The sequence below is a fragment of the Tyto alba genome, unplaced genomic scaffold (genome assembly GCF_018691265.1).
Source record: "Tyto alba isolate M040663 unplaced genomic scaffold, T.alba_DEE_v4.0 Super-Scaffold_45, whole genome shotgun sequence".
Lineage (NCBI taxonomy): Eukaryota > Metazoa > Chordata > Aves > Strigiformes > Tytonidae > Tyto > Tyto alba.
This window is the reverse complement of record NW_024881321.1, coordinates 37,909,758-37,931,099: the sequence shown is the minus strand read 5'-3', so window position 1 is coordinate 37,931,099 and position 21,342 is coordinate 37,909,758. Positions and strand designations below refer to the sequence as shown.

At 45.9% G+C, this 21,342-nt stretch overlaps 1 protein-coding gene across 2 annotated transcripts; it reads right to left on the bottom strand.

Annotated features, from left to right (window-relative positions):
* Positions 1-847: 847 nt before the first annotated feature.
* On the bottom strand, positions 848-12,653 carry CHAMP1 (chromosome alignment maintaining phosphoprotein 1). Of its 2 annotated transcripts, none has more exons than XM_042805995.1 (2): positions 12,523-12,653; positions 848-4,564 (listed from the first exon to the last, which is right to left on the bottom strand). In XM_042805995.1, the coding sequence occupies exon 2, from the start codon at positions 4,501-4,503 to the stop codon at positions 1,633-1,635; it is 2,871 nt and encodes a 956-aa protein (XP_042661929.1). In that variant the 5' UTR covers positions 4,504-4,564; positions 12,523-12,653; the 3' UTR covers positions 848-1,632. The 2 variants fall into 2 exon arrangements, with proteins under 2 accessions (XP_042661929.1, XP_042661930.1); XM_042805996.1 differs by lacking the exon at positions 12,523-12,653 and adding an exon at positions 7,476-11,919.
* Between the last annotated feature and the right edge of the window lie 8,689 nt (positions 12,654-21,342).

Genomic DNA, 21,342 nt, shown 5'->3' with positions numbered 1-21,342 from the left:
GACTTGCGAAGTTCATCTCCAAGAATTATAAAGTACACTGTGATAGCTCTAAATCAAGATTAAAGAATCAGGTAGTCAGCAAAAAAAAAAAAAAAAATATGCAGAGAAACAGCACGAAATCAGAGAATCACGTAGGTTCTAGTCTGGACCCCATGAAAGGAAATGAAGGGCACTTGACTTAAGAGCATAGAGTGGCTTTAGCCCTGTGTGAGAAGACCCTGCAAGAAAGCTTGCTCTTAATAGGCAGCCCTGAGAAGTCATCTACGTGCAAACTTTAAATGCTTTTCCCTTCCTTCCAGAAATCCTCTTGAAACACAGAAGATATCAGACGCAGGCTTCAATTAAATCAATCTGAATCTCTTAGGTAGGAGCTTATACCTGGAGATTTTTTATTATCATTTATTTTACACTATCACCTTCTTATTCTAAGCCAGTATTTACAACAGCTGAAGTCTAGAAATAATTTAGCTTGAGGAGAATGAAACTTTCCTTGTGCCACCTCCACTTAAAATCTATTCTCCTGGTAAATTATAAAGTACTTCTGGTTTTTGAACAGTTAATATGCAAACAGCACAAAGTAAGCATGATAAATAACAGTGCAAAAACTTCAGTATTCCATGTTTTCCCTCATTTACTTCTGATGTGCTTTTCTGAGGCAGATGGGGAAATTTAGACTAACCTTGCTTTCACAGGCTGATGACTGGAAACTTGGAAGTATTCAGAGCAGAACTCCGACATAATTTGGCACGTCCTGTTGCCAAAGATACATATAAAAGACAATATGTTCAACGTCAAAGGTTTTATTCTTGATTTGGGAAAAAAAAAAAAAGAAAAAAAATGGCCAGTGCCAGGTTGGGTTTCCTTTTATTGTTAAAAGATTAAAGCATAACATTTCACCAGATACAAGAAATTTAGGGGGTATCTGACATTACAAACATCTGAATCATCAAGAGAAAGTGTTGAGCTATACATAGGCTGACGTTAATCCATCAATTTAAGGTATATTAGTACATGCTTAAAACATGGCCAAAATACAGTCACAAAATAAGTACCTTGATGCTTCTAAATCTGAGACAAGTAAGTCAGAGAATTGAGTGCAATGAATTTCCAATGAATGACTATACACTCAATTCCAACCTCAGGGCAGAATTATTCCAGAAGGATTGGTAGTTTCTCATGCCTGGCTCATTCACATTCAATTTGGTGAGAATTTTAATTTTGAGAATTTGATAAAAACATTTTGAAAAATACAACATTTAACAAATGTGAAAAAACAAGTTAATTCCTGTGAAGACTATATGGATTGCTTGCCACTCCAGTCCTTAATTGCCTGTATGTTTTACAAATCTTTAAAAAACTATTTTGTATCCAATTTGGTTTCAAAAACATAGTACATCAGAAAAATAAAATATGACTCTACTGATGGGTAATACAAAGACGTGAACACGTATTTAAAATTACTTTCAAAAGTAAATCATCTCAGTAATACAGCTATAAGACAAGTTAAACATAGTACAATAAACCATGCATCTTCTGACTTGTCAGATCACCTAAACTACTCGGTTAACATACAGCAACACTTCTGAACACTTCTGTAAATTCAGCTTTTCTAGCACAAGGGAAAAAAACAGATTAAATTTGTTCTTCAAGTGGTTCAAGGCTGTCCAAGTGTTTTTTAGGTGTATCATCGCTATGACGGCTTTGGCAATGGGTTAAATGTTTCTTAAAGCCTCGGGGAAAATTTGATTCAAAATTGCAACGTGGACACTTCAACAAACTTTGACCATGAGCAGCAACATGGTTTTTAAGAAGAGACTCCAAGAGAAAAGCTTTGCCACATATTTTACATTTGTATGGGCTTTGAACATTATGCTTGTTAACTAAATGGTGCAAGACGGCACCTTTTTTCATTGCACGACAGCAACAAATTTTGCAATAATACTTTCCCTTGCCACGCTTCATGTATTTTGCTATTTCTTCCTCGGAGATGAAAGCCTCTTTCTCTTCAGTAAACTGCAGCACACACTGTGGCTGCATGGGAGTAGTTGCATCTATTTTGCTCTCTTTGCCATAATCAGATGACTCCATATCGTATTGCTCTTGGTCACTGTTGGATTCTTGCTCCTTTATCTCCATCGAGTCCATCTCTGTCTTTCCACACTCGCTGCTATTTAGTTCAGAATCTGAATTCTCCTGGATTTCCTTCTTGGGCTTCTTTTTGGGGCATGAATATAACATGTCATCTGGTGATTCTTTGGCTAATAACGATTGCTCATCCTGTGAGAATAAATCATCCAGTGGTTTCTGATCATCCAAACTGTGAGAAAGAAAGTCACTCTCCCCAGACTCACTAGGTGTCTGGGGCTCGGAGGAAATACCTGGAGCAGACTTGTGAGACTCGGAAAACAGGATATTCTTCTGGATTTCAGAAGGTACAGTAGTTTCAGCATGTCTCTGGACATCACAGGATAAAGCAGCAGCAGGCTTCTGCATCTCAGAAAATACAGCATGCTTTTGAACATCAGGGGAAATGGCAGATTTCTGAGAGTCAGTAAAAACACCTTGTTTGGGGGTCTCGGGAGAAACAGAAGGAGTAGGTTTCTGGGACTCGGTAAAGAGGCCATGTTTCTGAATTTCAGGAGAAGCAGATTTCTGAGACTCTGGAAAGGAAGTATGCTCCTGAACTTCAGGAGAAATGGGAGCAAGTTTCTGGGCTTCAGAAAATAGGGTATGCTTCTGGACTTCAGGAGAAACAAGAGCTGATTTCTGGGCTTCAGAACATAGGGCATGTTTTTGGCCTTCAGTAGAAACAGCAGAAGTAGACACCTGGTTCTGGGGCTCAGAAAAGACAGCACGTTTCTGCACATCAGAAGAAACAGTGGGATTAGATTTACGAGACTCTGGGAACAGAGCTCTTTTTCGAGGTTCCGGGAAATGAGCCCGTTTCTGAACCTCAGAGGAAGCAGCGGAGGTGGATTTCTGAGTTTCAGAAAAAAACATAGACTTCCGGGACTCAGAGAGTTTCCAAGATTCAGGAGATACCGAAGCACCAGGCTTACGGACCTCAGGAAAGTAAGAAGGCTTCCAAGAGTCAGAGGAAACTGTGTGACTAGACTTTCGAAGCTCAGGAGAAACAGGGGGAGAATGCTTCCATGTGTCAGGGGACAGAACAGGTTTCCAGCCTTCAGGGTAAACAGATGAGATGGGTTTCCACGGCTCAGAAGAAACAAGAGTAGACTTCTGGGATTCCGAAAAGGATGTAGATTTCCACGAGTCAGTAACAAGCCTCCTCGGCTCTGGAGACACAACAGGGCCAGGCCTTCGGGCCTCGGGGGCAGACCTCCGGGATTCTACAGACACCGACACGGCAGGCTTGGGAGCCCAGGAAGAAACCGTGGAAGACTTCTGCACCTCATGAGGTGTAGATCTCCAGGGCTCGGGGGAGACAGTCGGACCGGGCCTCCATGAGTCTGGTGAAACTGCAGGAGCAGGCCTCCGGCTTTCAGGAGAAGAAGCAGAAGCAGGCCTACGCATTTGAGAGGGATGCCGCCGGGGCTCGGGAGACCCAGCTGGGGCATACCTTCGCGGTTCAGGGGATACTGCTGGAGTAGGTTTCTTTGGCTCTGGTGACACAGCTGGGGAGTATCTGCGGGGCTCTGGAGACACGGCGGGAGAATGGCGACGGGGCTCTGGCGATACAGCCGGGGAATGGCGACGGGGCTCTGGGGACATGGCTGGGGAATGCCGACGGGGCTCGGGAGACACAGCCGGGGAGTGCCGACGGGGCTCGGGAGACGCAGCCGGGGCTGGCTTCTGTGGGTCGGGGGACACAGCAGGAGACGGCTTCTGTGAGTCAGGGGACACAGCAGGAGACGGCTTCTGTGGGTCGGGGGACACAGCAGGAGACGGCTTCTCCAAGTCTGGGGATACAGCCGAGGCTAGCTTCTCTGGATCTGGAGACGTGGCCTGGGATGACTTTTCTGGGTCGGGGGACGTGGTCTGGGCTGACTTCTCTGGCTCTGAGGAAGTCACCTGAGCCGACTTCTGGGGCTCTGGGGACACCGATGATTTGTGAAGCTTGGGGGAAACAACAGGTTCAGATTTGGGGAGTTCAGGAGAAAGGGCAGGTTTGCGTGACTCGGGGGAAAGGGTAGGTTTCTGTGGCTCTGCTGTGACGCCTTTTTTGGAGGAATCTGTATCTGCTTCTACCTGTTCTTTCCGCTCCTCATTCCACTTCTCAGGTGCTGCATGTTGTGCTGTGATGTGATAATATACATTGCAGTACATCTTGCTGGTAAAGAAACATTTGTGGCAGTGAAACAGTTTTGCACTTTTTTGATAAAATATAAGTTTACCCAAACCAGCAGCATCCATTTCATCACAATACTCTGGGTGTATGGTGCCCATATGAATTTGTATGTTTTCATAGTCTGTTCCTCTGAAGCTGCAGTGATCACACTCTAAACGCTCTGTGGTTTTACGCAGTATCTGCAACATGTCCATTCTTCTATGGTCAGTAACAGCTTTCACAGCACTGCACCTTTTAAAGAAGAAGCATCAGTTCCTGCAATAAAGGAAAAAAAAAAAAAAAAATCTGTCTAGTTAGCTGTCAATATTAATTTCAACTATATTTCATTCCTAAATAACCACATGTGCCTTCTCCCCGCTCCGTTTTAGGAAGCATAACTTTTGCACAGGTACTAACTACTTCATAAAGAAATCTAAATACAGGTGTCTCCAACTTCTGCAAGTCATTTTACATCAATATAATCTGAAAAACAAAGCTTGCATTTAACAGGCCTTCCCATGTATGTAAAAAATCTGCAAGCAAACAATAAAAAAAAATGAGATGATGAAGAGCTAAGTATGTTTCATTTGATAAATATGATTTGCTTTCTTGTCTTTTCTTTCCAGATTTGAAGTGCTTTTATTCACAATACACATGTAAACTGAAAACAAAAAGTACTTTGAAACAGTGCCACTGAGATAAAGCCATTTCAAAACTGCACCTTCATCCTCAAATTTCAAAACAAATTAGCTGGTTTTGACAAAGGCAAAAAAAATTTCAAGAAGAAAACGTCAGCCTAAAGCCTGGGCCCTGTTTTCATCTGTTAAACAGTTTTCCTTTCACTAATCACATGAAAAACAAAAGCTGCTGCTCATGAAGCCTTTATCCATTATGAAAAGAACATTTTCCATTCCATTATTTCATCTGCTGCCCTAATAACAATAAAAACACTATTTTAAAAAAGCAGCAGTGACTTTTTTTTCCAGTTGGTGCAGTTGACAGCCCTCTGTATTCAAAACATTGTTTGCCTCACCCCAAAGATGGAAATTTCTCAAAATTACTGTTTTTGCAAGACCTTAAAAAAACACAAACCAAAACAAACAAAAAAAACCCCAGAAATGCAGCATCTGAAATGCAAATAATTTTTAATGATTTGGCTAGATTCCAGTATTTCCAAAAGGATTTACCCCGACGAGCTACTACAATAAGCTGCAGACCAAATCTAACCATATTCTGTAAGTCATTTTCATATAAATGTGGGAGGTATCTCTACGGTGAAAAGGAATATTTGGACATTTATGTGAAATGCACAGTCTTTTATCTTGTAGGTTAAAATTAAACAGATGTTACACAATTATCACGCTAAGCTATCAATCTAATTTCAGAGGTCTTGTAAGACACACTGTTTCAAAACACACAAAGTTTTTGTGTCATTTTAACATTAATTCTCCTGTCTAAATATATATTAGACTAACTAATCTAAAAATATGCATCCAAACCAAGTTTTCCTAATTTATTCCTAAAGCATTTTTTACCCCGATTTCTTATGGAAATGAGGCTTAAACAAACACATTGACCTAGAGTTGATGCCAATCAAATTGGACAAAGCAATCCACTCTCATCTTAAATTTCTGCAAGTTTCATGAAAATCAGGTACCAAGTGGAGAATGAAAGAAATGCCTCCATTGAAGCTAAAGCTGAATGTTTCACTTAACAGTTACTGGCTTTGTTTAGCCTGTAATCAGTACATGAATGGTCAGTATGCAAATAGTCTTAAAACCGGCAGAACAAGCAGCGTCTAATTCAGCTTGTCATTAGGGAAAAAGAGAAGGAATTCAAAATACTACCGCAGTGAGCTGGTTTGGGTCAGAGACAGAATGAAAGTAAAACAGCAGTGCTGCTAAAGGATGACATGGATGCAGGAAAAAAAAAAAAAAAAAAAGAAAAAAAGAAAACAGGAAAGGGGGATGGGGTGAGGAACAGAAGGCACAAATCCCTAAGAAATAAAGGCTCACCACCTCAGCTGCTCATGGAACAACTTCTTTGCATGCACTATGCATATGTACTTCACATTAAGTCACAGGAATAGGTAGATTTCCAATCGGGAAGCATGGCAGGACCACAGACAGAGCTGTAAAAGGGATCCTGCTTTACAGCTATGAGACAAATGAGCAAGCATCCAACTGCAGGCTAGTTACACACGAGAAGCAATTGCAATGCTCTACAAATACTGAAGTGGAAGGACTTTGGAGTAATAAGCTGTCGTTAGCAGCCATACAAAAGACACCCCAAAACATATTCCACAACGCATTCAGTGTTGACCACTTCCCAACATCTTATCAAAACCTTTATATTCCTGTAAAAGATCGAAACAAAACAGAAAGATAACAGTAGTGCTCAGTGGTCTGTATCTCTGCAATAGCAAGCAATTTGTCAACTAAAAAAACCCAAAGCAATCCATGTATTAACACTCCAAAAGACCTAACAGTCTTTATGAATTAGGGCTTATTTTTCGGTTGGGGGATTTGGGACAATGGGAAGAAAGGAATATTTCAATTTGAAAGCAAAACAATCTGAAATTATCATAAAAGTTAATTTTTTTTAACTAAATCACAGCAGAACACGATTAGGACAATAAGAATACACTGCATTAATCACATTTTCAGAACTGAAAGGGAATTCGTCACTTCCAAAATTGGTGGTAATCCTGAATTGTCCGTTTTCTTTTCTCTAGAAAACTAAAAAAGGCTTTCCCAAACCGAATTTATCATAGCTTACAACAAAGTTTACCACACAATTTCTTCTACCCTCTTTGTAATTTCCTTCTTTACATGTCACCTAACTGTTGCCCTTTCTGCAGGTTTCTGTTATTCACTCGTCTCAACGACCCTTCAATTCACCTGCCCTCCTCTCCTTTTATTCAGTCCTATCTTACTTTACAATGGAAATTTCCTTTTTTTTTTTTTTCCCCAAATGCAACAGTGAGAAAAGGTCCCTGGCTCCCTTCCACAAATTGTCCAAGTTGCTGCTAAGATTTTCTGACCAGGAGGTTATTCTGGAACTGGGAAAGTTACAGCCACTTCCTCATTTTCATCTCCAGACATTCAAAGGCTGATATTCAAGCCTTTGGCATAAGAAGTAACATTAAAGAGTTGGGGGTACTTTCTTTCACACTGCCATCACTCACCATTTTTCATTTTGTTAACTTCAGTACACTGTAGCTGGCAGTCAGTCCTCTTCTGCTGAAATCTTTACTTAATCAAGGCATCCTACTGAGCAAGACAACTCTTTGGTATTGCATCACCTTAGGCCATGACTCCATGGAACAGTAAATCTAATTTTACAATAGTTACTGCGAGACCAGTAACAAATTTGAACAGTGCTGAGCCACTATTAACTCATGCTGTCAACTTGTATTTGTTTAAAAACTTTGGAAGGAGTAAACTCTGAAATGTTGCTGGTTCACTCAGCACATACCTGAATAGCTAGGTGTAAGATTTGCCTCTCAACCCCTCCTGATCTCTTCTCGGTGTGAGCTCAAATGCCACTGTCTCTACAAAGCTCTGATTACTGCCCTCCTCTATACTCAGGTTTGTCGCACAGATAATTGCCTGCTTTGTATTTCTCTTTGCTGTCAACTCCTGCATCAGAATTTGTTTTGAGCTGGATCCTGCCTTGGGATGGGGGAAAGTTTGAGGAACAGCATGTCACTGTTTTCTAAACAGTCCCACACCAGCAGAGCCAGCCAGTCTAGAAACCATATGGTCAATAACCAGGTCCCCACGGCTTTGGACCTGCATGAACTGTGATCTAACCTTTGCTCAGCGGCATCTTTTTGGCAACGTTAAAAGGATGGCCCATACTCCCCCTCTGCGTAAATGCTTTATTACAGATATCAAGGGAACCTAGCTCTGTACTGCTCCAACTCAAATCCATAAAAAAGGTAAGGAAAAGAACTGGTGTGATCAATCTGGCAGGGTGCCCGGTGTGTACTGTAGGGAGCTTGACCAAATACTACATCCAAACATCATTCTAGTCACCTGAAGCCCGTTGAGAAAAAGTACGAATTTCAGGATTAAGTTCAACTTGTTACGAGAGACAGGTCCCCCATGAAACACTTCAGAAGGGAGACGGCCACCAGAGTATCTCTCAAGCCTGCCTGAAGGCTCCTAGGAGAGACAAACAAGCTGCCACGTGTCCAAGAACAGGTAACTGTTGTGCAGGTCACGGGCCACTTTGTTTTGCTGAAGACCCTGCCAGGCCCTACCCGTTTTGTAAAAAGGACACTTCAGCATTGCCCCTACTCAAACTCACAGCTACAGGATGTTCTATCCCACAGCTGAGGCTGTGCTGCATGTCACTTTAAGACCACAAAGCGCACCACATTCCTTAATTGCTATTTCTGTGTCCCCTCCTACTTTTCTCACTTTTCACGGCTGCAATTCTGAGAAAACAAATACAGATTCAGCCAAACAGAACTAATTATCTCTTCTGAGAACACATTACAATTGAAGCAGAAGCCTGAAGCCCAGCATTTATGCTTGGCTTGTCCTGTGTCCGCATCACCTCTCCACTTCAACACCAAGTACTAAGATTCAGCTAAGATTCTGGAGTTTGCAATACTAAACTTTAGCTTAAGGCAGCCAAGGTTTGTCCAAAGTCTTCCTGAGACATGAAGATTTCCACTGAAATCTAAGTGCTTCTGTCTACAAGCTCACGATATGCACAGATACCAAGCACAGCAACAACATCAGCACCAACTCAGCTCTTAGTTTGACTAAAGGCTCTTGCTGACCTGAAGTGACACAGGTCAATGTCCATCACTCAGGTTAAAAGTGACTTAAAGAGACCCAGAGATCTCAGCAGTGGGACCACCAGTCTCTACTGCTGCTCCATCAGCCACCTCTTCCCAGCCCCCTTCTTTCACGCGTGTCTAGAACCTACATACAAAGGTTCCTACCACCCGGTTCCGGTCCCGTACACGGCAGTTCTGGCCACAATCTCCTCCACCACAGGAAGAACAGAAAAACAGCAGGGGAAAAGGACTGGTATTTACCTGAGGAACCATATCTACCTGACAAAAGAACAAACACGATGACTTTTCTTGCTTGGTTCTCAGCACCCAAGAGGCCAAAGTCATGATTTGGCAGAAAGAAAAAGTACCCAAGAAGTCAGAGGCAATGAGATAACTGCAAATCCTGAAGTTGGCTATGTATATTGCAGGTCAACCACAGAGTGCAGTCAAACAGCATCAGCAATCTCTGTTGAGCTCATGTTAGACTGAGCAATAGCAGTAGCCTAAGCTAATTCACAGAGCAGACAGACCTGGTAGCTTCCCAGCCAGAATGCAGTCAATTCAGAGCCAGTTCCTGGATTCGGCATTCCACCATCCATTAGGATCCCACTAAAGATTAAGATCTATTTCCTACAGCCTCTCAAAAACCTCCCAGTGGTAGAAAAGAAATGTGCAGGAGGTACTGTGTATAAAAAGAATCCACCCAGGGGATGGCACAACACTGACTTGGGCAGCTAAGAAGATGTCTCCACTTCTCAACACCTTTCCAATTTCATAGCTACAAATCTACTAATAATCTCAGAATATTTTTAATAAACACATTCTACGCTTAGTGTTGCAACATTTAATATATTCCTGCATTTTTCCTCTGCAGAGGATAAACTGTGACTGTCATGAGGCAGTACCAGAGGGAAGCAATGAAGGGCTGAAAGCTAAAGATCTAGATTGCCTCTAAGCACAGAAAATTACAGGTTGCTTTTAATACGACATGTAGAATTTCAGAACACAGCAACAAGTAGTCTGTCATATCATTCTTCAAAATCAGACTGCCTTGTTTCTCACTGGCAGCAGGATCTGTATCGCTTTTCCCCTTGATAATGAATCAAGTCTGGTGAGACACAAGCAGGTAATAAGGACATGCAACACACATCGATGATGCCAGCACAGTTGGGAAAGCCCTCAAGAAGAGAGCCCTCTATTTTCTGTGATTCCCTACAACCACATTGGATTCCCTATTTCAGTCACTGCACAGGAAGGATGGCTGTTCATTCTTATCAGCCGTGGAAATTTCTTGCAGGCAAACAGTTCGGCCATACCCACAATCAGTGAAGATGGTCAATGGCAAAGTTTGTTCCCAGCACAAGCAAGCTGGATACAGCTGCATCATTGCCTCTACCGGCAGAAGCAGATCCAGACTATTGCTGTGTTTAAGCAAAAGGAAAAATGACATGTTCTTGCCTTGCCAAAAAGTAAATGGCAGTCTGGTGGCAACATGATGCTTCTCTTGAAGCTACATCCCTGTGTTGTGACTGACAAAAAACAGAAGTTTAGCTCCCAGAGGAAGCTGTGCACAAACATCCCCGCGGTGCCGCAGAGCAGGCACTTCAGAACGCCAACGGCAGGTAAGGGGGTCACTGCCAAGGCACCGTGAACAAGACAGGCGGTGCTGTGCTCCTGCTAATCCAGCAGCACCCACGGGAATCTGACCACATCCTCACAAATGAGCTACCAGCCCATCTACACGGGCTCGGTTCCATCGGCAACGATTGCTGAACCTTGCCTTTCGAACTACACACCTAAAAAAGGCACAAACGCCCGGACATGACCAGCCACTGAAATGGTGAAACACACTGTGAGACCATGTGAGCCACCAGATCCTGGCAGAAAATGGCTGTATTATGTGGTCCCATGTTTCCAGGAAAGGTTCAAGTCAGAGGAGAGTTGAAAAATAATAGTACTTGATGTACATGCATATGACTTAAGAAACATGAAAGGGACAGAACTGCAGCTATTTTGCAAGATAAGAGAATGACAAGTCTACACAGCAATATCAGCTCTTAATACAAAAATCTAACAACAGTCTAAACCGCAGAGTAATACCAATGTTACCTATGACAGATTTGGGGTAGGAAAAATTAATGCCATGTACTTCTGATAGGGCTTTTTAACTCCAAATTCACAATTCCACAGAGATAGCTTAAAAAGGCAGCCCCAGAAACCTTATTTCTGCAGGACTGAACCTGAGCTAATGAAGTGCCACTGGACCCACCAGAGGACACCATCTAGTCAGGAATTGTGAATTAAAGCCGCGAATCTTGGTGACACGGGGCTATGAACTCCATTTACATTATCCTGAAAGCAAATAAGGTTCAAGGGGAGTTTACAGGAAGGCAAAATGAAATGCAAAGCCTCTACATTCCTCACTTCTAAACAGCTCGGTACACACCAAGCTTCCAGTCACGCCTCTTTGAACAGTGCTGAACTGTTATCAGCTAACACAGCTCCCCTCTGCAGTCAAACATCAAACCCTCCCAACACCTGCACCAGCTGCTACGGGATACTACTCCCCCAGCCCTTCGAAAAGGGAGCGCGGTTAGCACAAACGAGCCTCCTCCAGCTCCGCAGTCAGCTCTGAATCGCCACCAACAGCCGACTCGGTTCATCCTTCCCCAGCGACAACGTTCTGAGCCTTCGGCTTTGCATCCCCCTCCTTGATCTCACGGGCGACGCCGTCCCTCCTCGCGGTTATTGCCGTCACGCGTGAAGAGACCAGTCCCGCCGGGGACGCGCGTCCCGCGCAAAAACTCGCTTTCCCACGGCGTCTCGCAGCGCGTCGCTAGCAGAAAGCAGAACTCGCAGCGTGCCCCCACCTGCTCCTCGCTCCGCCGGCCATTGCTTCAACTTTCTTTCGGGGGGGGGGGGGGGGGGGGGGGGGGGGGGGGGGGGGCGGTGGTGCCTGTGGACTCGGCTTCCCCGGGGCTGCAGGCTTCGCCCCTGCCCGGCCCCCCACCCCCCCACCGGGGTCGCCCCGCCCGCCCACTCCCCCCCCCCCCCCCCGCCGCCGCCTCCCCTCTCCCCCCCTACGGGCGGCGCCGCCGCTTACGCCCCGCCGGTTTTGTTCCCCCGCGCCGGCACCAACCGCCGCCCGCCCGCGCGACAAACCCAACCCCCCACCCCCCGCCAACAACAACAACAAAAAAATAAAATTAAATAAAATAAATAACGCGGCTACCCGCTCCCCCCCGGCGCGCCGCCGCCGCGGCGGGGGCTGGACAAGGGGAAGGCCCAGGCCCGGTGCCCAGGGGGAGGGGAGCGGGCCGGGCGGCGGCGGCCGCGCAGTGCGTGCGCCGGCGGCGGGAGCGGGGCCGGGGGAGGCGAGAAGGCTTTGCCCCCCCCACCCCCCCCCCCCCCCAAAATCCTGCCCCGCCGCCGCACTCACCCTCGGGGCAGCTCCGGGGCGCGGCCCCGCCAGCGGCGGTGACGGCAGCAGGCCCGGCCGGCAGCGCTCGCGGGCTCGGGCCGCGCGAGGGGCGGGGAGGAGAAGGGGGGAGGGGAGAAAGGGGGGGGGAGGGGGGGGGTTCGTGTGTGTGTTGGGGGGGGGGTGAAGGGGGGAGCGGGGGGGGGGGGGGGGGGGGGGTCCGGGAGGAGGCGCGCGGCCGAATAGCGGCCGCTTTATCGCGCCCCCGGGCCCGCCCACCGCCCAACCGGAAGCGCCGTCGCTGAGCTCAGCCCCGCCCCGCCCCCGCCGGTGCTGAGAGGGGCGGGAGGGCAGCGCGCGGGCCTAGTCACGTGCCGCGGCTGTGGCGGAGAAACCGGGGGGGGGGGACGTTACGCGGCGTCTCCCGCGCCTCCCGCCCAGCCGGCAGGGGGCGCTGCTGGACCGGGGGGGGGGTGTGCTCCGCGCGGCGGGCGGGGGCCGCTCTCAGCCGCCGCCGCCGCGGCTTCGCATCCCCCGGCGGCTCCGTCGCGGCCTGTCCGCACCGTTAACGGCCACCCCCCCCCCTCCGCCGCCGTTCCCGGGGGAGGTCGAGTGGTAGCTCGGCCCGGCCTCCCGGGTCTCCTCCCGGCGCCGGGTGAGCGGGGCGCGCCGCTGGCGGGCGGCTGGCGTGAGGCGGCGGAGCTGGGGAGGGGGCGGCGGGGCCTGGGGAAGGCGGTGCCGCGGGGGTGAGCGGCCAGGCCGCCCCGGGCGCCCCGCGGGGAAGCTTTGGGCCTTGGTTCCAGCCGGACGTGGAGCGGGAAGCCAGGTCGTGAGGGGGAAACAGCACCAGAAACTTGGGTTTCGTCGGGTGCCGCTTCCGCGGCCGTTCACCTGGCCCGCGGCAAGGGCCAGCTGTAGCCCGAGGGACCTTCCCTGGGTGCTGACCTGGGCTTTTCGTCTACCTTGGAGAAAAGGAGGCTGAGGGGCGACCTCGTTGCTCTTTACAGCTCCCTGAAGAGGGGAAGTGAGGAAGGGGGTGCGGGTCTCTTTTCCCTGGAACCCAGTGATAAGGCTCATGGAAATGATTCAAAGCCACGCCAGGGGAGGTTTGGACTTATCGTTAGGAAGTATTTTGTTACTGAGGGGGGGGGGGGGGGGGGGGGTCAGGCCCTGGAACAGGCTTCCGAGAGAGGTGGTTAGTGCCCCAAGTCTGCCAGTGTTTAAGAGGCATTTAGACAATGTCCTTAACAATATGCTTTGACTTGGTCAGCCCTGAATTGGTCAGACTGTTGGACTAAATGATCGTTGTAGGCCCCTTCCAACTGAACCAACTGAAAATTCTATTTATTTTACTCTATTCTACTCTATTCTTTCTTCTTCCTACCTTCTCCCTAACAGTACATGCTGAGGAAATCTCTGATGGCACGTGGACGGGTGGGGAATAAACAAGAGGAGCTAGAGGCATGTGCAGGCCTGCAGGGCTATCCTGCTAGTGTGATGGAGATGTGGTCGGATGGCTGCTATGGCTGGAGTGTTGGAATGGAAGGGTACAGGCTCTTTAGGAAGGTCAGGCAGGGGAGATGGGGAGGGGTGGTCTCCCTCTATGTCAATGACCAGCTGGAGTGCAGGGAGCTCCGCCTGGGGATGGATGAGGAGCCGAACGAGAACTGATGGGTCAGGATTAAAGGGAGGGCAGGGACAGGTGATGTTATAGTGGGGGTCTGCTACGAGGCCACCCGACCAGGAAGACCAAGCGGATGAGGCACTGTAGACTGATAGTAGCAGCCTCTTCAGGGATCTGCTTGGCAGAGTAGAGTGGGATAAAGCCCTGGAGGGAAGAAGGGCCCAAGAAAGCTGGTTAATATTCAAGGATCACCTCCTCCAAGCAATGCATCCTAACAAAAATGAAGTTAGGTAAGAATGCCAGAAGGCCTGCATAGATGCTTTTGGATGCAGGGAGCTCTTGGGTGAGCTTAAACACAAAAAGGAAGCCTACAGGGTGTGGAAGCAAGGACAGATAACCTGGGAAGAATACAAAGAAATTGTCGAAGCAGCCAGGAGTCAGGTTAGGAAAGCCAAAGTCCTGATAGAATTAAATCTGTCCAGGGACATCAAAGGAAGCAAGAAAAACTTCCACAGGTACGTTGGTGATAACAGGAAGATGAGGGAAAACGTGGGCCCTTTCTGGAAGGAAACGGGACACCTGGTTACCTGGGATATGGAGAAGGCTGAGGTACTCAGTAACTTTTTTGCCTCAGTCTTCACCAGCAAGTTCTCCAGCCACACCGCTCAACTCTCAGAAGGCAAAGGCAGGGACTGTGGTAATGAAGAACTGCCCGCTGTAGGAGGTCAGGTTTGAGACCACCTAAGAAACCTGGAGGTGCATAAGTCTGTGGGACCTAATCAGATGCATCTGTGGGTCCTGAGGGAACTGGCAGATGAAGTGGCTGAGCCACTCTCCATCATATTTGAGAAGTCGTGGCAGTCCAGTGAAGTTAGCAGTGACTGAAAAAGGGGAAACGTAACCCCCAGTTTTAAAAAGGGAAGAAAGGTGATTATTCTTCCCTGTCCTATCTTGATTCCTGAGCCTTTGCTTATTTCATCAGCACTGGGGAGGAGGGGGGAAGGTTGTTGCTGGTAATGCTGATATGGGGAAGGAGGTGGCTGGCCAGATGGCCATCCACGCTAAAAGACAACTGCCTCTCTTTAGGAGTCCCTATGCGCCTGTAAGATAGCTGCAAAGGAGGACTGAAGATTATGCTTTTTATACACCCACCTGAAACCATCTGAGAATGTTGGATATAATGAAATTACTGATGACATTATTCAGGTACAAAGAAACTTCAAAGGAGTGGGGTTTTTTTTGTTTTTTTTTTTTTTCCTTCCTTGATAAAAGACACCATAAAAAACAATCTTCTAGCACACACTTGGTAATTAGTTTGCAAAACTGGTGCAGTGAGTGCAGAGAGCTGCCAGACTATGTCTATTCAGTTAAAGAATCTCAACATTTTGATGCAAGCTCAGTGTCACAAGACAGGCCTATGCATGTGTCCAAATGTGGATCTGAGAGATCAGCAGGCAGAGCGAGGCTAGAGATAAATTCCCTTGCCAAGAGTGCCCCCTGTCCTGAGGGCTTTGAGGAAAAAGAGTCTAAGTAGCAAGGATTTCAAACAACGTGGAGTTTATGAGCTGAAATGTATGTTTTGAGTTCCACTTCAAACTGGTATCTAGTGCATTTTAAGATCATGCTTTCTTCTCTGCAAAGGGCCGTGCAAGGCGAATTAATGCTTTTCATGGCACATCCTGAAGCAATTAGCTATAGCAGTACTAATTGCGTTCCCGTACCGTGGGGGAACACAGCATGGGAATGCAATCCAGTAAATTCTGCAATTCGGATGTCTCCAGGTGCTTCTGGTTAGATGAATGCATCCAACAGAGATCTCTCTTGACTCTGAGGGGAACTTAAATACCTTGCTCCAGATAGATGCCTTCATGAAGGTGTTGAAATAAAGTGCTACTGATTTGGAGCCAAGTCCTTTCCCTTCTGTAGGCTGAAGGTGTAACGTCAGGTTAAACTAACTTACAGTTTACAGCAGAAAAAGGCTGTTTTTTGAAATTAATTTAGATTACATGACCTTCTTTTAAAATCACTATGGCTTTATGGTCATTCTCTGGTCCAGCATCTTCCAAGAGATCTCGTCCTGGATCACATTAAATTATAAACCTCTTCCTAAATTACAAATAGTTGTTTCTCACCAGTCTCTTTTAGCAACACTTGAAAAAATCATGTTTAATCCAGGAAAGTAGTCACGGATCCTTTGTCGATGCCATATGCTTTTCAGGCCATCGGGTAAATGTTATTTAACACCAGTGCTAGACCATGGTGGTCTACACTGGATGGGTTCACGGGTCTTGTTCAGTCGTTCTGTTTCCTGCTGCAGGCAGAACATCTTGTACGATGCCAGGAAAGGTCCTTCTGTCTCCAACTTTTTCATTTGTTGTGAGGTGGACACATCTCACAAAAAAAGCAGAGCTGGACTAGGCTTGATGTGTGACCATCTTGAAACTTGGCCAAGACTGTTTTCTCTACATTATTTGTGTGGCTGTGTTTAGTTCTGCCTGTTCCAAGACCTCCACATTATTTATTTTGGTTGACATCTTAATACAGATATTTAGTTCAGGCAGCCACAAATAAAACTCCTGTTATATTGTCTCACCACTTTCCTGTGATTCCCAGCAGGAATTTGTTTAGTTCGGTCTGTTATAGATTCAATTTGTCACTGATGCTGTTATTGTTAGACTTACATATTCTTAAAAATAGCACCTTCCCAGCCTGTTCACATTACAATACCATAGCTGCAGATACCAGGTAAGGTCAGAGATACTATTGTGAAAGTTAAACTTATATCCAGTGGTTCTGAAAAAGATCATGTAAGGCTGTGTCCATTTTTAGTGCCTTTATTTTTTTATCTCCTGACTATTATACCTTTGTTTCGCGCTTCTGAATAAATAATTGCTCTTTTGCTAAATATTTTGGGCCAGTGTATTATCTTGGATGCAGATCTCATTAGCAAAGCTCAGATCTCCAGGCTTAAGCTGTAATTTGAAGAATTGACTGGAGGTTCATTGAAAAAAAAAAATAAATTAGTAATGGCACTAACCAGCATGACAGAAATGCATACACTTCTTGAGCTATAGGAGGAACATAAGGCCGGTTAACTCCCAACTCCAGTTTACAATATGTTCAGCATCTCTAAAGGTTCTGGGTGTTTTTTACACAGGTTCTATAAATTTGTGGTGTTTCTGCTAATACTGTTGAAGTTCTGAAAGTTAACAAAACCTAGGGCAGGATAGCGGTGCCTTTCATTGATTCATTCAACACTCACAAACTGCAAAAGCGTTAACACTTCAAAAGATTCTCCACAGAACTGTAGCTGTTCCTGTCACAGTGCATTTCCCTTTTCTCTAATGATTTTTTGGTGATTCCTTTCCTCCATTATTCTTGCATCTCTTTTTGCAGGATTGTGTCATAAGAAAAGCACAGCAGTAGCAAATAGCGAATGGTTATAGGAAAGTAAATTAATGGAGTAAGAATGTTGTGATACTTAACCCAAAATACTGCTCAACCCTCCACTAACTTGTGTCATTAGAGTCAGGAACACTGTCTTTGCAAGAAATTTTAAGAGTGTTTTGTAGTTCTTAGCATAACTTGTTTTGAGCTTTGTTGAACTGATTTTGTCATGGCTTTTGGAAATGCAGATGTGGCGTTACGATGACACTGGCATCTGTACATAGGCTTCTATATAGGCAACGTATGTGGACAATATAAGCAGTATTCAACACATCAGTCAGTATGAGTGTACATGCTAATGTAAAATGATACAAATTTATTTTCAATATAAAGATTCAAAAAAAATAGAGAAACAGCATAAGACATAATAGAAAATAGTTTTCCACAATCATCAGTAGCAAAAAGCCCATCAGAGGGTATGGCTAATAAATAGTTTAGAAGCAAGCAGAGAAAGGCTTGGGAAAAAAAGAAATTCAAGTTTTTGTATCTGTATTCTCACAAGGAGCTTAAAGAAGCCTTTTTGAAAGATGTGTTTCAAGTATGTTGGTGGAAAAGTCTGTGGAAAGTTGCAACAAAATGAAGAGAAACACATTGCCAGAACCAAGTAATAGTCACACGGGAGCTTCTGAAAAAGACTTAAATGGCTGGAATGTAATTTGGCTGGAGTGATATTTGACTTAAAGCTGAGCCTGGAATCAGGAAAATGTCAGGTTAATAATATGACACCAGTTCTTAAAGAGAGTTTTGCTGGCATCTAGAGATTTCAGACCAGTAGATCTGATGTGGACATCTACCAGGCAGATAAAAAAAAAAAAAAAAACCCAAACAAAACCAGAACTACAGCAGAATAAGAATATAGGCATGTGTGGGATATCAGGAAGGAATCAACATATCTTTTGCAAGATGTCAGACATTTTTTAAAGATGCAAAAGTGAGCAAGATGAGTTGAGTTAGTCCGCTTCTAGATGTACAGCTGATATTCTATGAGGTGTCTCACCAAGGGCTTGTGAAGAAGCTAAGTCTATGAGACAATGGGGAAGGTCTCACAAGGGTACAAAAAAACGGTTTAAAGAGGAGTAAATGGCCAATTTTCTGAAATGGAGGGGGATCAGCACAAGCAATGTACTCCTAAGTGATCTGGTACAGGGGATGGGCGGTGAGGTGACAAAGTCTGTTGATGATATTGTATTATTCAGGGCAGTAGGAATGAAAGCCGGATTGAAAAGCTGTAGTAGGCCATTACAGTACAAAATGATAAAATCACAGACGTCCAAATGTGGGTATGAATAAAACACAACAGTGTACCCCTAACACTGTATTATAACCAGCTTTGGGGTATTGATCTTACTGAGGAAAAAATAACTTGAGATTTTAGTAGCTAATTCTATGAAGATACCCTCTGAGTCTTCACTGTCAGTAAGCAACCTGGATGTGAGGACATTTTAGGGAAGGAGTAGAGAACAAAAGGGGGGATGGCATTGTGTCTGCTGCAAACCCGATGGAGACCATGGAAGTAACATCATACGCAAGTCCAGCTCCCCTGTCTGATTTAACAGAAGCCTGGCAAGGAAGGGTGAAGAGAAGGGCAACAGGGATGATCAGAGATGGGGGACAGTGTCTGTCTGAGGAGTGATTCAGTGGGCTAGGAGTCCTCCGTTGGGAAAGGAGCTGACTGGCATGGAGCAGCCGGTGTGAGAGGACACAATAATTGCTTTGCTGAAAGAGCAAAGGGGCGCATTTCCGACGAAACTAGCAGGAGGCGAGTTGGCCGAAACAGAACGGGGTGGCTCTTCCCACACACTATGTAAGAAGCCCATGGGACCCCTTGCCACAGGACATTGCAATTGATGAGGTTGCTTTGGGTACAAAAAGTGAGTATGTTAACTCATGACCAAAAAAATCTGTCAAGGGCTATTAAACACAAATATACTACCTTGTTTCAGCAGGTCTCTGAAACAGAAATTGCTGTAGTCCGGGGTGACAATCTGTGCGCTTGTCCCTCTCACCTCTAGCCCATCGTGTCTCCTCAGAGAGGAGATCAGATGCATTTTCTGTCTGATCTCACACTGCCATACATATTCTGCCCTTACTCGCTAAAGTGCTGGTAATCATTGCCTTCCAGTGCCTATCAAAAACGGATCCACAGCAGCCTGGCACACGACCTACGTGCCTCGCCCTTCGTACGGTGAGGATGGAAAATAGTCTGAAACACTGTCTGTCTGCTGTCTGTGGCATTTGAGTTGTTGGAGAGGAAAGAAAGGGGAACACGGAGCCTTCGCTGGGCTGCCTTACATCCTCCAGCGCGTGGCAGCAAGTGGGGCCATGTGGAAGGAAGGGAAGGGGCGGCACGGAGTTGTCTGGGGGCTCTCGGGGCCTCTCCTCCAAGGAGAAACGAGGCTCAGGGCTTCAGTGTGTGATTCACGTGGGCCAGGTAGTCATGTACTGAGGAGTCTCCTAACGCAGGTGGGTTGTCTGTGTCCGGGGAGTGAGCTCAGCACAGGACAGTGCAATGAAAGAAACGGAAAGGAAAGAGGGCTTGATAGCATCCGTACAGCTGAACTAACAGGGTGTGCTCAGTCCCAGCTTTAGCTATTTGTGTATCCCGTTTTCCTTTTCTGAACGGGACAGGGAACTTGTCTTTACATACCCAGTGTGGCGGAGACACTACTGTTTTTCAACTGGTGGGACTCCGCAAAGAAAATCTGTAGTTATTTTGTCTTAAAAATGTGCATAGGCCTCTGTGTGGGCGTGTGTTCATGCATGCACATGCGTGAGTGTATAATGCAACGGAGCTCTAAAAGAACCAGCTGGCAGGTGCCTATCTCTGTGAGCCAGTGAGGGCAGGAGTACTGGTGCAAAAATGCATGAAAAGTGTGTAATGTCTTCCAAGTATAAGTAAAAAAAAAAAAAAAAAATCTGTGGATGGAAAAGTATCTTTTTGGTGGAAGGTAGGTATGTTACATGTGGCAACTTCTTGCTTGTAATGTAGCAACCAGGGCCAAACACAAAAAGGAGCACAGGATAAAATCACAAGGGCCTTTACAAGAAAATGGCCTTTTTCTCTGTATTCCAACATACAAAAATTGAAAGCCTCATCTGGTTAGTATTGTCTTGATAAGGAATAACCTATACTGTGATGTATAGGTTTTATATGGCATTGTTCTCCCCAGTCTCCATGATACGACGCTGCCACTGCATGTCACGACTGCGGCAGAACAGCCCAGAAACATTGGAGTGAGGTCTCTAAAGCTCAGATGGGGTGAGCCCAACAGCTTCTTCTCGCTTTGTCTCAAGGTGGTAGCTTCCCCCCTCCATGACAACCTTGGAGCTATTACGGAGGGGAATAAGGATCCCTCCTTTGCCTTTTCTTAGAGTCAGAGCTCTTCTTCCCACGCACCCGGTGTAGAAGCATAAGCGGCATCTGAAAAACCTTAGGTGTGAATTAAAATCGTGGTGTAAAACATACTTGTTCAAAGCGTTAAGTCCTTTGATGATAGGTGGTCCATGAACCTCAACACACGTCAGTACCTCTCCAGCGCTGTTGCAGGCTGGTTTCTGTGTTTTGGAGACCCTCAGTAGACTCAGCACTGTCGAACTCCAACCACCAAAACCAGGTGCTGGCTGGCTGCTGTTCCTGAAGTTCGGACCATACAGGATTTGCCAAGCCCTTTTTCTGTCAGAGGAGCAGGGTGGGAGGTTACTACATGCCTGGTGGAGCCAAGGTCCCTGTTTAGTTCCTTTCTTTTTGTTCTGCTTCCCTTTACTGAAAT